General features: G+C 35.6%; 1 protein-coding gene across 2 annotated transcripts in view; it reads left to right on the top strand.

Annotated features, from left to right (window-relative positions):
- The window catches only part of LOC120329393 (lectin-like), a 41,162-nt gene extending 28,331 nt beyond the window's left edge, over positions 1 to 12,831 (top strand). The window contains exons 1-5 of one of the 2 annotated variants that reach the window (XM_078118729.1): positions 4,363 to 4,635; positions 7,667 to 7,789; positions 8,463 to 8,540; positions 9,029 to 9,206; positions 11,740 to 12,831. In XM_078118729.1, coding sequence (XP_077974855.1) covers positions 7,720 to 7,789; positions 8,463 to 8,540; positions 9,029 to 9,206; positions 11,740 to 11,983 — 570 coding nt within the window. In that variant the 5' untranslated portion in view covers positions 4,363 to 4,635; positions 7,667 to 7,719 and the 3' untranslated portion in view covers positions 11,984 to 12,831. Of the gene's footprint in view, positions 1 to 4,362; positions 4,636 to 7,666; positions 7,790 to 8,462; positions 8,541 to 9,028; positions 9,207 to 11,739 lie in introns of those variants that run through there. The other variant, XM_078118728.1, reaches the window with a different exon arrangement.
- Positions 12,832 to 13,980: the final 1,149 nt, after the last annotated feature.

Below are 13,980 nucleotides of genomic sequence, written 5' to 3'. Positions count from 1 at the left end.
AAATTTCACTCTCTTCAGCGGTTGGTATTGAGGTGAAAAAGTTTGAACAGCCTCCTCTTGCTTCCACGTTTCGCTTCTGAGTTAATTAATTTAGTGCGTCAATGTTCTTATTATGATTTGAATGGCGTTTTAGATAGTCAACTTCTTATTCCCACCCATGATTTTCCTTTTCCAACTCACTATCAGGAGCCACTTCCCGACAAACTTTGTGGATTATCACATTCCTTGGCGTGGAATAGCAATACATTTTATTGATTTTGATTAATAAACCACTCATTCTAGTAATCTGTTGAATATGAAAACGCTTGAAACTTTTTTTAGTAATTTCTAGTGAAACAACATCGCTATATAACATCGGTATCATTCAGTATAAGCTCATGGCCACGGGTGTACCAATCTCGAGATTCAAGAGCTGACAGTGCTAGCACTCGCTTAAACTCAGCCCGTCTTCAAATTCCAACTAGTTTAGCCTAGTGGGCGCCAGCTTTGCAACATTTGATACTTATTAAAATTCTGAACCTTTCCACATCTTCATCTGTTTGATTACACTACGGACAATAACAAAATTTTGCCGGGTCGACAACACGAAATCCAGAGAGCGCCATGAAAATTTTTATAACAGGCCCACGCCACAGGCATACAGAAATCAAGGTATTCGTGACAGACACGGGTGTGACATCACAATGACTAGTGATCACCAAAATACGCGAAAAATATAAAACGAGCATTCTAATTGAGCGTTAATAAAAATGACATATGAGCCACGCTTTGAAAACAAAATGTTGCAACTGCGCGAGAATGAGATTGTACTGCGTAAATGTTCTGGTGGTCCTGGGCGATTGCGCATCTTAGAGGGAACCTTGGTGTTGATATATTTGAGCATCTCTTTTTTGATTAATTGCGATTTGTTTTGATGAAGTTCGGTAAAGAATTATATTTTTACCGATATAACATATATTTTTTATACCGATATGTGTCACCAACATATTTACAGTCTCGGGGTTAAAGTAAAACAAGTATTTACCGCAAAATTAAACGTATAGAAATAGTTTGAATTCATTAAACCTTTTTGAATATTTGTAGGCATGAGACGTTTTTTTAATAGTATTAAAGTTACAGTGAAATGCCATTCAAACGTTCCATGACTGACGCTTTATAACAGTATTACAATTAAAATCGCCAGTCGTGTGACCTTTGAATGACATTTCACCGTAACTTCATTATTCGATTTCGTACCAAGGAATAGGCGGCACCACAGAAATTTTTATAGCCGAGTTTTCATTAGTGCATGAGTGTTGAATGAAATGATTGATCAGACGATTCAGACATCAATATGGTTCCGGTTGAAATAAATTTTTGCTTATTTTCTTCCTCAGGTATCATCTTACCTCTTATAACTGTTTGAAGGTATGAGAACTATTTTTATATGATGTAAATCAATCATAATTTGGCCTTAAATCTGTAATGAATATGGAAACTAACTTCAATTCCAGATGATAACACGAAACACTAATTACATTCCTATTGCTTTTATTTGTATATTTGGAGCACCAAAGTAATAAGTGCTTGGGGCCTCTAAAGGCCATGATCCAGCTAATTTTCATTATATGTGTGAAATTAAAAAATTTAGCATTCTGCTTGATACGTTTCGTTTCTGGAACGTCGAAAAGAAATGCACTATAAGCGTTCGTGATGGTTGCACAGTAAAACAAAAAAAGCTCATTGCTTATTGAGACTGATGGCAACAGTTTTATGGTTTTATCTACATGTATAAATCAGTTCATGATTCATTAATTCACGTCATGATGTTATACAACTCTTCAGTTGTCTCGAAAAAGTATTGCAATTACATCAATTTATGAATATTCAGGTAAAGAAGGAACGATCGTCTGATATCGGAAGGATCCTGCCAGAATCCAAATAATGATGGAGCAGATAAACCGCGACTAACTCGCGACTTCTATCTATCATGACACTTTACTCAATACTGATAAACTTTATCGTCTAAATTAATATAGTCATCGAAATCCGAGACCCTTCTTTCGTTTTATCACGTGGTCCCTCGTTTAAAAGAAGCAATGGCCAATGATCAATAGATCAGGCTTATGGAGGGCATAAGTAATAATGGCAAAGACTGTGTGTCCAGCCCTGGTTCAAACATGTAAACAAGCCTCGAAGATTCACCTCTGAAGAGAAATATTGGAATGCTGATGTACTGGGGGCTTTTTGACGCCTAAAGACTGTGTATTTAACAATTTAGGAACGTGCAATTAGCAGTCTTGGACCCTCTTATGACCATGTGTCAAGGTCGACGAATAATATTCACCTTCCGGGACCCAAAGGGTGTTGATGATATTTACTGCTTAGCGATCAGCAAATGAGAGTAGCAAATGAACCGACAAGAAAATTTTGTACTCCCGAAGTATCTGAACTAATAGGGCCGACACCGGGGCGTAGTATGTTCTAGCGTGTTAAATTTAGGCTAGAATTTTATTCCAATTTTCCTTATTTTAGTTCTATTACGAGGTCGGGGATTCCCGTAGTATTAGTACCTAAAATTATGGCCTAACCCTAACCTGGTACACATACTACGTCCCGGTGTCCGCCATCTTGGTTCACATACTTCAGGAGTACCGAATATTTAGCGTGGCCAAAACATACAGGGAAAGACGTGCGGGTACGTTTGGCAAACGTTTATAAATGGTCTATTTTTCACGCATTATAACGGAACCTCACAAACACCCGCATTCAATACGAAGGCGAATGTTGTAACAACATTCTCTGTATATATATACGTATATATGACGCACGATGAAGCAACAAATAATAATTCATAATGTAACTAAATTGCATCACTTACAATGCTGACAAAGAAGAATGACAGATTACAGAAATTTCAGATTACAGAAAATAGTGTTGTGACACTATGGGCAGTGCTTTTGGGAATTCTAAATTCTTGTGTCCGAATAAAATTAACTTTATTATTTTAGGCAAAAACCTATTTTCAGTGATTTATGAAAAACTTAAAAGGAAATCGTTTATCTCAAAATACAATCTGTAGTCAGCCATAATTGCGCAGTGTTTCATATTGCTATTTGCAACATTCTTCCAACGGATATTTCTGGAGCGCCGTATTCGCACTAATGTGGGGATTAAGTAAGGCATAGAAAAACAAAGTATTCAAGCAACATGCCATGGTACGAATACTACGGGAGCACCAAACTGATCATTACGGCACTTTGGTGCGTTGATGGTCAGGTCTGAAGCCCAGATGCATAACCTGTAATGTCAATGCCGGTGCTTTTTTGGTGTCGAAGCGATGTGACACTAGTGGATACGGATATGAAATTGAAGTTGCATTTTCGTGCAATATTATACTCTTATTATCTATATCTCTATATTATAGTTTCATTGAGGCATTCCTCAACTCTAATGAACACTATACATGGGAAAATAATTCCAGACCACAAGCTTCTCTTAGTGTCCCTATCGTGAAAGAATGAATATGTTTTTATATATTTTTTTTTTTCATTGGCCTCAACCTTATAATTTAATTTTGTACGAATTGGTTGATCGCACACATCATTGTTCACGACAGTAATGACAGAACTGTGCATTTCGAATCGAATATCAAATTATTCGAATCGGTTCAGACAAAAAGCGAAATGCAAGAGTGATGGATACTAAGTTTTCATTATCTTATGTTTCTTGAGGACCCATCAGAATAAAAAAAAGTCACATACAATTAAAAATTTTCCAAATATTCGATTCGATTTAAAAAAAAAATTTGGTTTGATTCTGAAATCATCAGGTATTTGAAAATGACCAGCTTACGTAAAGACATAGAAAAATATTATTGATAGCTGGTATTGCAATCGATGCAGATCTATCATTTTATGATCCAATATCAAATTTAGCTCGAGGAAGTTACATATATATTGCATGTAACAATTTGGAATTTTGATTTTTACACAAAATAACAAACATAAATGGAGATGAAATATCGACCTATACAACTGGCCAATGAATAAAAATTTGTATTGAATATTATGCCCATTAGGACTCCATTGGGAATTTAAAAAAATAAATAAAAAAAAGTAAATGGTTCATTTCATGCATTATAGAGGAACCACACAAACACCCACATTTAACACGATGGCAAATGTTGTCACAACATTCTCTGTATATACAAATATATGTCGCCCGATAAAGAAACAAATAATTTATATGTCACTAAATTGCATTACCTACAATGCAAACAAAGAAGGATGGCAGAAGAGAAGTCAGATTACAGTGTTGTGAAACTATGGACAGTGCTTTGGGGAATACTAAATTCTTGTGTCCGAATAAAATTAACATTCTAAATTGGGAAACGTACCAGCTATTAAAAGATGACATGCGTATAATGGAATTGTATGCATTTACATTTCAGTATTAAACTCGAATTATAGAGGCTGCCTCTATAATCTACTCTATATGCATGTTTGATTGACGTCATACTTGTGGATTATATCTTTAGAGTTACTAAATAATTGATTGAACATTTCACAGCTTTCAACTTCCAAATGAAGTGCAGTTTGAAAATATTTTCGATTTTGAACTGGTTCTTTCGTGTTGCTCAGTCAACAACGCAACGTGAGTAGAATACGTACAGTTGAATTTGTTACACATATATATATTTATATTTGTATATCATTTTATTTATCTAACTATTGCAAACACGAAATATCAAGAACAATTCTTGCTGATTGAAAAATGTTCCAAAATAATTTCCGGTTTTCATCATGTGCCATTTCAAGCAGAAGGCAGCCTTTGTGTCATGGTTGGAAAATATATTTGAGTCTAGTATTTATTCTAATCTCTTCTTTCTCAATTGTTAACAATTCAACGTGATTTTTCCTAGATTTCTTAGACAGAGCAACCACAGGTATTCCGCTTTCCCAGACTGTTAGCGGTTGTAATATAGCGAAGTAATATGATATTGCAGCCTGTGATACTGGTAGCAGAGGGTAACGAACCAGTAATGTAACAAATAAAGTATTGTTGAAGTAAGAAAACGCTCTCACCATCTTCGCTTCGCTTTGTTTGCAATTTGCTTGTAACTCACGACTCCTGGGTTAAAGGAACACTGATTAGGACAAAATATTTCGCTCGCTCTTTACGGTTATTTTAGTAAAATTTGGAATTAGTCGCAGGAGTCTACGCAGCATTTTGTTTTAAAATGTTCATCTGAATAATACAACATTCAAACCAAACCACACTAACCGCTGTTGGACAATGACATCAGTATTGTAACTAACATTGTGTGCATACGTTCTTTGTGCCATTGTATCTTAAAATCATTCTTATTCAAACGTAACAGCTAGCTCAGCGGTTCTCAGCCTTTTTGTCATACCAAACTACCAAAAAAAAAAAAAATTATTTCCTCAAAAATAAATACCTCCATTTTTTAATTAAAATTACCAATTAGTAGGATAAACCATATTATTATTATTTAATATTGTTCTACCACCATCAAATTACCTGGTTTATCAATAATTCTAGCAATTTTTAATAGGTTTGTGGCCCACCTGACAATGTATCTGTAGCCCAGCAGTGGGTCATGACCCGTTGAGAACCGGTGAGCTAGCTAGTAGCCAAGATGATTCAGCAAACGGTCGTAATATTCAGGAGTGTGACCTGATTTTGCCGTTTAAAAATACCTATTTCGTCTATGTAACTCTCATGTTCGGGTTTCTCTGACAGATATCGTCAAACAACTAAAACAAAGAGTATACAAAAATACTTGGTATGTGGCAACCAATAATTTTTCTTATAAACTGTTCCACGATAAAGTGCCGTAAGACAAGGGGTGCCCACCTCGCTGCCGCTGTTATCTGGGATCCTGCATTGCGCGAGTATTGGTTTAAAATATCTACCAAATTATTTTTTTTGTACAAATATTGTAATTAGCCTATATGTGCTAGTGATTTGTTGTATAATAGTGGTGTGCAAAACATTTAGTTTAGTAGATTAGACAATTCCATAGGTAGGAGGTTTCATATTTTAGTTTATTTCGACACCTTCATTGAACGATTACATGTTGCCCGTAGTAGTCTATGTGTAGAAAATAATAATAGTTTTGTATTTCAAAGTGTAATTGTTTACAACACCTTGAACAGTTTCACTTCTCTGTTTGGTTTCTGAGTAGGGGCGTGTCAAACATTTATGCTGCTCGGGGCGAGTTTCTGATATTAATGTTCCTTATAACTAACTTCAAAAATATTTTGGAGGATAAATGAATTATAGATGCATTTATACATGGGAATGAATAAGTTGAAGATCAAGTAAGAGCGAAATGTTTGTACTATTTTTATTCAAACCATCAAATTAAGTAACAAACTCCATGGTGTGCTGCCCCGACGGATGTCTCTATGCCCCCCTCTAGAGACGCCTCTAGAGCTAAGTGAGGTCTCGAATGAAAATATCTGTGTCTCCTGGCTGGTAAAAAGTATTCTTGAATTTAAACGTTAATGATCTTAAATGCTTTCAAGTTGAATTACTAACCCCAACCTGAAAATATATATAGAGCACACCATACGCACGGTATTGTTGGTGACGGAATGAGACTGTACAATCTTCTCGAAACAAATATTTGTTTTAAACAGTGAATTAATGCCACTTATTAAAGAAGCGGGCGGGATTCGACACTTGAATTGACTTGGATGACATTCAACAAAAAGGCAAGCTTGTTTTAAAGACGGCGTCACTTCAACTAAGGAAAATATTGGGACGAACACATACGTCCGGTCTATTTGATTGATCCATACACCAACCGTTGACCAAATACAAATCATGACTAAAAATTTGCTTTGTGACCGACCATCATCTCGCAATTGCGATCAGATTTCACAAGAATATTATTCCTTACACTCATTCTTCGTTTACTGTCGTACTAGAACTAGTAAACGAATCTCAAAGTCAACTTTCCACATTTATTCGTTAAGTAATATAGGCGTATTTTTGTACATTTTGTCTGTGCTTCTCATGGGTAAATCTTTCTCCCCAAACTTTGCTGATAAAATTAGAACCTATTGATCAACGAAGGTTGTTGGTTTACATAAAGATATTCGTGGAATGATTTTTGAAATGTTGGTCGTGAATATTTTACCAAACACTAGGAATCATATGGCAAATTAACAAAAACATATTGATATCTCTGTAGAGATTTTAAACATACATATATGCTAATTAGAATTGGGTCGATTTTTTTATTATGTTCACAAATATTCGCAAAATACAGATTACTACGTATGTTCTAGAAAGTGCAAACGAGTTGTTTATGACACAAAGCTCGATATATGTCAGGGTGAAACACCCATCCTTCAAGTTCAACGCGTCAAAAAATGATCACAGTTAGAAATGACATAAGAAGAAGATTAAATATTATTACTTCTTATCGTGATATACCCATATATATATATATATATACCCATATATATATATATCACTATGTGTCCCTAACATAGGTACAGTCTACATATCTACAGATATTTTTTAATAAATGAAACATCTCGAAGGATTGTGGGTGTTGAATGATTTAATAAACATTCCAATTTTAATAATTCAGTAACTAGGTTTTTAATTCATAAATTCACAATTTATAAACCAGTTTATTAATTTACAGGTGAAAAATTTATCACACTTTAAACTGCACATCACACAACTAGGAACAGGTAAATGGATTGCAATATTAATACATGTCTTCTTTTCATCTGGTTATTTTCTCTTGCTCCAGAGTTAGTGAAAGGTGAGTGAAATTAATATTGAGTCGTTTTCAGGATTGACATTCAGCAAACTTTCTACTGATAAAAGTTTGTCCTATTGAAAGTTTGTAAAAGGGATAGAATATTCTCCTTGAACTATATATGCGTATAAATAATTTAGCCTTTTTATTGACAAGTTTTGTTTTTAAAACGTTTGAACTGGACTATGAGTGTTCTCGTTTGCACAGTAAAACAGAGAATGCTCTATGGTGGTGTTTCTCAGAAGGTAGAAGGGGGCGTAGACAATTTATTGAAGGGATGTGAAGCTAAATGTTTGTTATATTTGGTCTGGCCCACCATATTTTGTATATTCACATTTCTTTATTTTGGTTATTTACGCTCCATCCACGTATTTTCAACGTGTTTTTTGAATAAAACATACTTTCGCCTTACTATGTGTTATTTTTGGCTATTGTTAGCTAGTTTTTTCAAGGTGGGGCGCAAGATTTGACATATTCTAAAAATGGGGGCGCGGCTTAATAAGTTTGAGAACCGCTGCTCTATTGTTTCCGTAATTGCTTATTGCGACCGATGGAACGGAGCCGATGGAGTTTACGCACTTTTAGCTTCATTCATCAATTTACGTCATCATGTTTTACAACTCTTTCCTTGCCTCGGAAAGAAGTATTGCAAATACAGCAATTTATATATATCCAGGTGAAGAACCATGTGTGCGTAAGTTGAGGAACGGTCGTCTGATATCGGAAAGATCCTGCCAGAATCCAAATGCGGATGGTAATATATAAAAATATTATAATATTGGTAACTTGTTTATCAACAAAGTTATCCTCATCTATCGTTCGTTTCTCTTCAAAAGATAGCTAGCTACTAGCTGGCGGCCCAAAATCATATTTTGTTAAACTGAAAAATCTGTCTAATTTTACTATATTGCTTGATAACTATCTCGTCTGTTAAATATTTAACCTACCAATATGATTAGCAGTTGTAGTATGCTTTGTGCCTGCAGGTTCAGTTTTGCCAATTTGTCGATTGATTTTTAAAAATCTCACGTTGCCCAATCCCGTTGTGGTATTTTCAACATAAATCATTTGGACAGAAAATGCATTATGTTTAATTCAGCGTATATACGTAAATTAATTAACTGTGAACATACATTTAAACCACTGCAATCAAGTATCGATGCTCAAAAATCTGGTTTAAAAGCTGAATTTTGAGCGCCTTTGGTGAGTAAATAACTAAAATACTTGCGTCGTTATCATCAGATATCATCAATCAACTGAGACAAAATGTATACAAAAAAACAACTTGGTATCCAGCAAGCAATGGCTTTTCATATAAGCTGTTCGATGAAAAAGTGAATTACGCAACAGCCCAATTGGAGTGTGAAAAACATGGTGCAAGTCTCGCTTCGGCTGGAATCCGGAATCCTACAGTGCGCAGGTAAATATTTAATGAACTGCTAAAAAATTGTTCAGACCATAGGTTCTCAATATGCTCCATACGGAGCCCAAGCTCTCCGCGAGAGTAACATATGGGCTCCGGGATCTATCCGTGCACTTGAATAATTTTGTAACTTTTCAAAGAACCAACAAAGGCTTTAATAAATTTTGACAACGGTAGCGTTAATTCAAATATGACATTATCTATAAGTTCCAATATAGATAATGCCATGTTTTAGTTACTGCCTTGTTGCCACATTCCGACACTACTGCCAAGTGTCATAATTTGTGGGGCTCTTTAAATTGTAGTCAACCTCTTAACGGGCTACATATCGCCAAAACTTTGAGGTAGGCCAGGTTTAGACTACATCAATTTGATGTAGAGTAGGGCCCAGAGATCTAGCGATTTTAAAGATCAGGGACATGCTATGAAAATTGAAACCAAAATTCCTATGGACGTACAAGAAAGGGTATAGTGAAATGGAAACAGGAAAGTAAGTCTGAAACAAATGATTACGACAAGTAAATTTTTCCAAACGGTTATTGATTACATTAACAGTGGCCACTTACGAGTTGTGTGGGGATTTGGATTGTGCGCGACACATCGTGGCCACAGCAGCCGAGGGCCTCGCTTTTTATTGAAGGTCATCATATATTATTCTGGGTAATTAACATTTTACAATTGGTGTAATATTTAAAAACTTTTTAGAAAACTAGCTTCTCAGGATACTGCATCAACGCGTGACCTTTGTGTTCATATATTCGATCATTACTCTCATGTCACATGTAAAATCGAGTTAGATTACCGGTTATTTTTTGCACTGATATTTCATTTATTGAAACATGAAAACATCTGCAGATCGTTTCCTCATATACTTAATCGTTTATTGACGTAAATGCTTGAACGACTAACGCTAAAATAGTGTTTATGTCGATTACTTACTATTGAACTAGGAAATGATCCCGCACTCGGGAGCTAGAAATATCATTGATCAAAACTGCATTATGAAACGTAGCATTTTGCTATTGTTTCGGATTCAATGACACGGAAGTTAGCAGATGGCGGCACTTTTTAGTTTCCTCCTTAAAGACAGCACAATGTAAAAACTGGGGTCATTATGACTTTATTTGATAAATCGGTTATTCAAAGAGAATAAATGATGCGCACCCCTGTCATTACGAATGAAATTAATGTAACTTGGGATTTAGAAGGCGAGTAATATTTAATTAATTTTATTTTATATTCAAAATCGGACTGAAAGTTCTGATAGCAACAGTCGTCGCGATTAAGCCATTTGTTAAAATTGCAACTTTTTCACCGATACTATGGGAACTTGAATATTGTAGTAGTAGTGGTAGTAATATTTCGCTGAAAGAGATCATGTTATTTTTACTTATCACTTTTTCACCGATGATGACTTTTCTGTTGCCATATTAGTTTAAGCATTGAGAATTATACTCTGGCAATTGCTGTGCTTGACAAAAGTAAAGAACATTTGTTTGGCATTTCACGACCGCATCAAAACATTTCCAGGCCCAAATGCTCATAAATCAAGAGCTGAAGTTTTTGAACGCTAGAGATAATTCGTATGGATGGTTTTGCACATTATATTCAGTGCTGATAATACGTGGGGAATGACGGTATTTACTTTAGCCGACGATCCGTTATTTCATCCGTATTTTCAACGGAAATTTATATTCATAAAACTATAGTCATAATTTCAGCAGGCACAAGTGGACCGGATGAAATATTCCGGTGGGCGGGATCCGGCCCGCGGGTCGTAATCTGCCCTCCCCTGGTTTACCATTTCCACGGTACCTCGATAAATAGACAAAATGTAATTCTCTAATCACAAACACAGGGCTATGCATGTTAATAAAATCGACTGGTTATCTTGTCGATAGGGGTGAATAGGGTAAGCCGCCCCAGGCAGCACATTATAGGGTGAGTTTGTTGCTAGTTGACGATGATTTAAATAATAATAATACAAATATTTTACTCTTACTTCACCTTCAATTTATTTATTCTCATGTATAACAACATCTATAATTTGTTGATTCCCCAAATTATTTTTGATATTGAGTATAAGGGGCATCATTATCAGAAACTCGCCCTGGGCAGCAGAAATGTTTGACACGCCCTTGATTGTAGGCTATACATAAGTGAAATGGCTGTATATGTATATTTATGGCGTATGTGCACATCAAGTTAACGCCACCAGTCATTGACATAAGTAGCATGTTTCATATTTCAGTCTATTTTGACACATCAAACTATTTCACGTTGGACTATGATGTATATGTTTATAATGGTGACCATGTATCTTTAGCCTGGAACCATTTACAACTGCTTCGACAACGTCTGCTTCCATCCAACTCTCCCAACAAAATTCATGTTACTTGGCTAGTAAAAGCATCTGATCTTAGATTTTAAGCAATTCTTCCAAGTTGAATTAATCACCTCCAGCTTAGATGCCCCATTAGTAAAGAAAGAATTGCGATTGTATAATCTTCATACAATATTTTCTTAACAGTGAAATAATGCAACTGATCAAAGAATCGGAACTCGGCACTTGGATTGGTTTGGATGACATTCAACAAGAAGGCAAGTTTGTTTGGAAAGACGGGGTCACTTCAACTAAAAATAATACTTATTGGGACAAGAATCAACCGGACAACTATGGGAACGAGGATTGCGTACATTTACGACCAAACGCTCCATGGAAGCTAAATGACTTTCCTTGTTCCACACGCCTGCAGTTTTTCTGCGAAAAGTGAAACGAGAATATCGGTCAGAGACCGATGACTCATCGATCGAAAGTTAGGGGATTCCCAAAACAGCGCTCTTACTCCATAATGACACCTTGTGTCCCATCACTAATTAATTAATAGCTCGCTAATTATACGACATAATGCGCCCAAAATCAATAGGCTTCTGGTCCGAGATGAGATGAATGCACATGCAATCTGGAGCAGATTCATCCTCGCTTTCGTGAGATATCGCGTGCAGCTAACAGACAAACAGACATACAGACCGACATACAGACAGACAAATAACTATCAACATACTTACCGATTAAAATCGATAAGTAATAATTGTTATAGTCTTCAATCACAACTGTCTTTGTCCACAAATTTACTTTCAACAACAGAATAAGGCGGCAATTTTCACAGTCGACATATATTCACAAGTTAGTTTGCATGAATCTAGGAAGCTGTAATGACTCATATAATTGAACATATACATGAGATAACAATTCTTCAAAATTTCACGACCAATACACATGCATTGTGGTGCATTTTTTGCCCGACATAATTTCGAACTCGACTAAGAAGTGGTTATATTTAGTAATGCAGTATCGAACCGTTTTGCTTCTGTTTATGTTTGCTGTGATGAGTGTAATTAACTCAACTTTGCACAGTGTCTATTCTTTATTTCTCCGTGAATCACTTCCAACATGACGTTATTCGAAATATGAAGCTATATTTCCATAATTGATACATTGCTTTGTCTTTGATGGTGATTAGCCTACATATGTGCGTGTATCTACTTGTTTTTAATCTTCCCCGCTTCTGTTCGTTGCACTGTTTATATGAGGTTATGTGAATTGTAGCATCTAATTAATGTATAAAATAAAATGAAAACCATGCTAAACTTTTTCCGGCTTTTTTGTTATATTGTGACTTGTGATAGGATTCTTTTGTTTATATCGGACAGACGAAAAATGACCAAACCATGTTACAGATCAATCGGATTAGTAGATTACCAACTCGGGAATATTCTTAATATTAATTTTATATCACTGTTTTTCTAGTGAGTCCTCTGAACGCTTCGCTGTTAGGATAGGCACATAGAACATATATTGATTACAAATTGACTAACAACACTCTCCACCGTATATGGTATTTTGTTCAAACCCTATTTCCAGACGAAGGAATCAGTTCACGAAACCAATTGGACGCCACATATAAATACTGTAACTCTCTCCTCTGACTACGTATGCCTGTGGTTCTCAAACTTTTTTGTGTCGCGACGCCCAATGAAAAATATGCTCAGGTTGCGACTTTGCACGAAAAAGGTCCTGATAGTTTTCAATAAAAAACAATGCAAGGAGTTTTATTTAAACGAACAAACAAAACATATCGAAAGTCAGTGAAATTGCATTTGATGATATGAGTGTAATTGCTTCTTTTTACAAATGCCATTGATTTGTGCGGTGAATTGTGAAAATCTGCACGAATTTTCCTTATAACATTTATTCGACATCGATATTTCGTCTTGATTACGGCCATGGTAGAAAAACTACATACATGCTTCACATAAATACGAAGGCGCAAAGGGGATGAGAGTGCGCAACCCTTTTGTTTAACCAAGGAAGGATAATTTTTATCCTACGCTGTAATTTTATTAGGGACTCCAAGTACATTTTGCCCTTTTCTGCAAGGATAGCTTCCATTTATTAAGCTTTTGTGAATATCGTAAGTACCGCAGCTTTAGTACAAATTCGTTTGTGCGATGCAGTCGGCAAGTGCATTTTATTCATGCAGTGGAAATGCTTGAAGTTCTCCAATGAGTCTCTTTGAACACTTGTTCGAACGATTTACCCAGCGCAAGTCACCACAATGTAAGTAAAAAGTAAGTAAAACAGTACACAGAGTAAAACAACAAACTTCGATGTTCTGCATTCATTACCGTGCACAATTTCTCAAATCAACGAAATATGATTCTAATCGAGCATTTGATGGTAATTTTGTGAAGTTGGAAAAGTGGATAC

Source organism: Styela clava, chromosome 12, assembly GCF_964204865.1.
Source record: "Styela clava chromosome 12, kaStyClav1.hap1.2, whole genome shotgun sequence".
In the NCBI taxonomy this organism is placed as follows: domain Eukaryota; kingdom Metazoa; phylum Chordata; class Ascidiacea; order Stolidobranchia; family Styelidae; genus Styela; species Styela clava.
The sequence above is the reverse complement of the archived record's forward strand: the minus strand, read 5'-3'. Positions and strand labels throughout refer to the sequence as shown.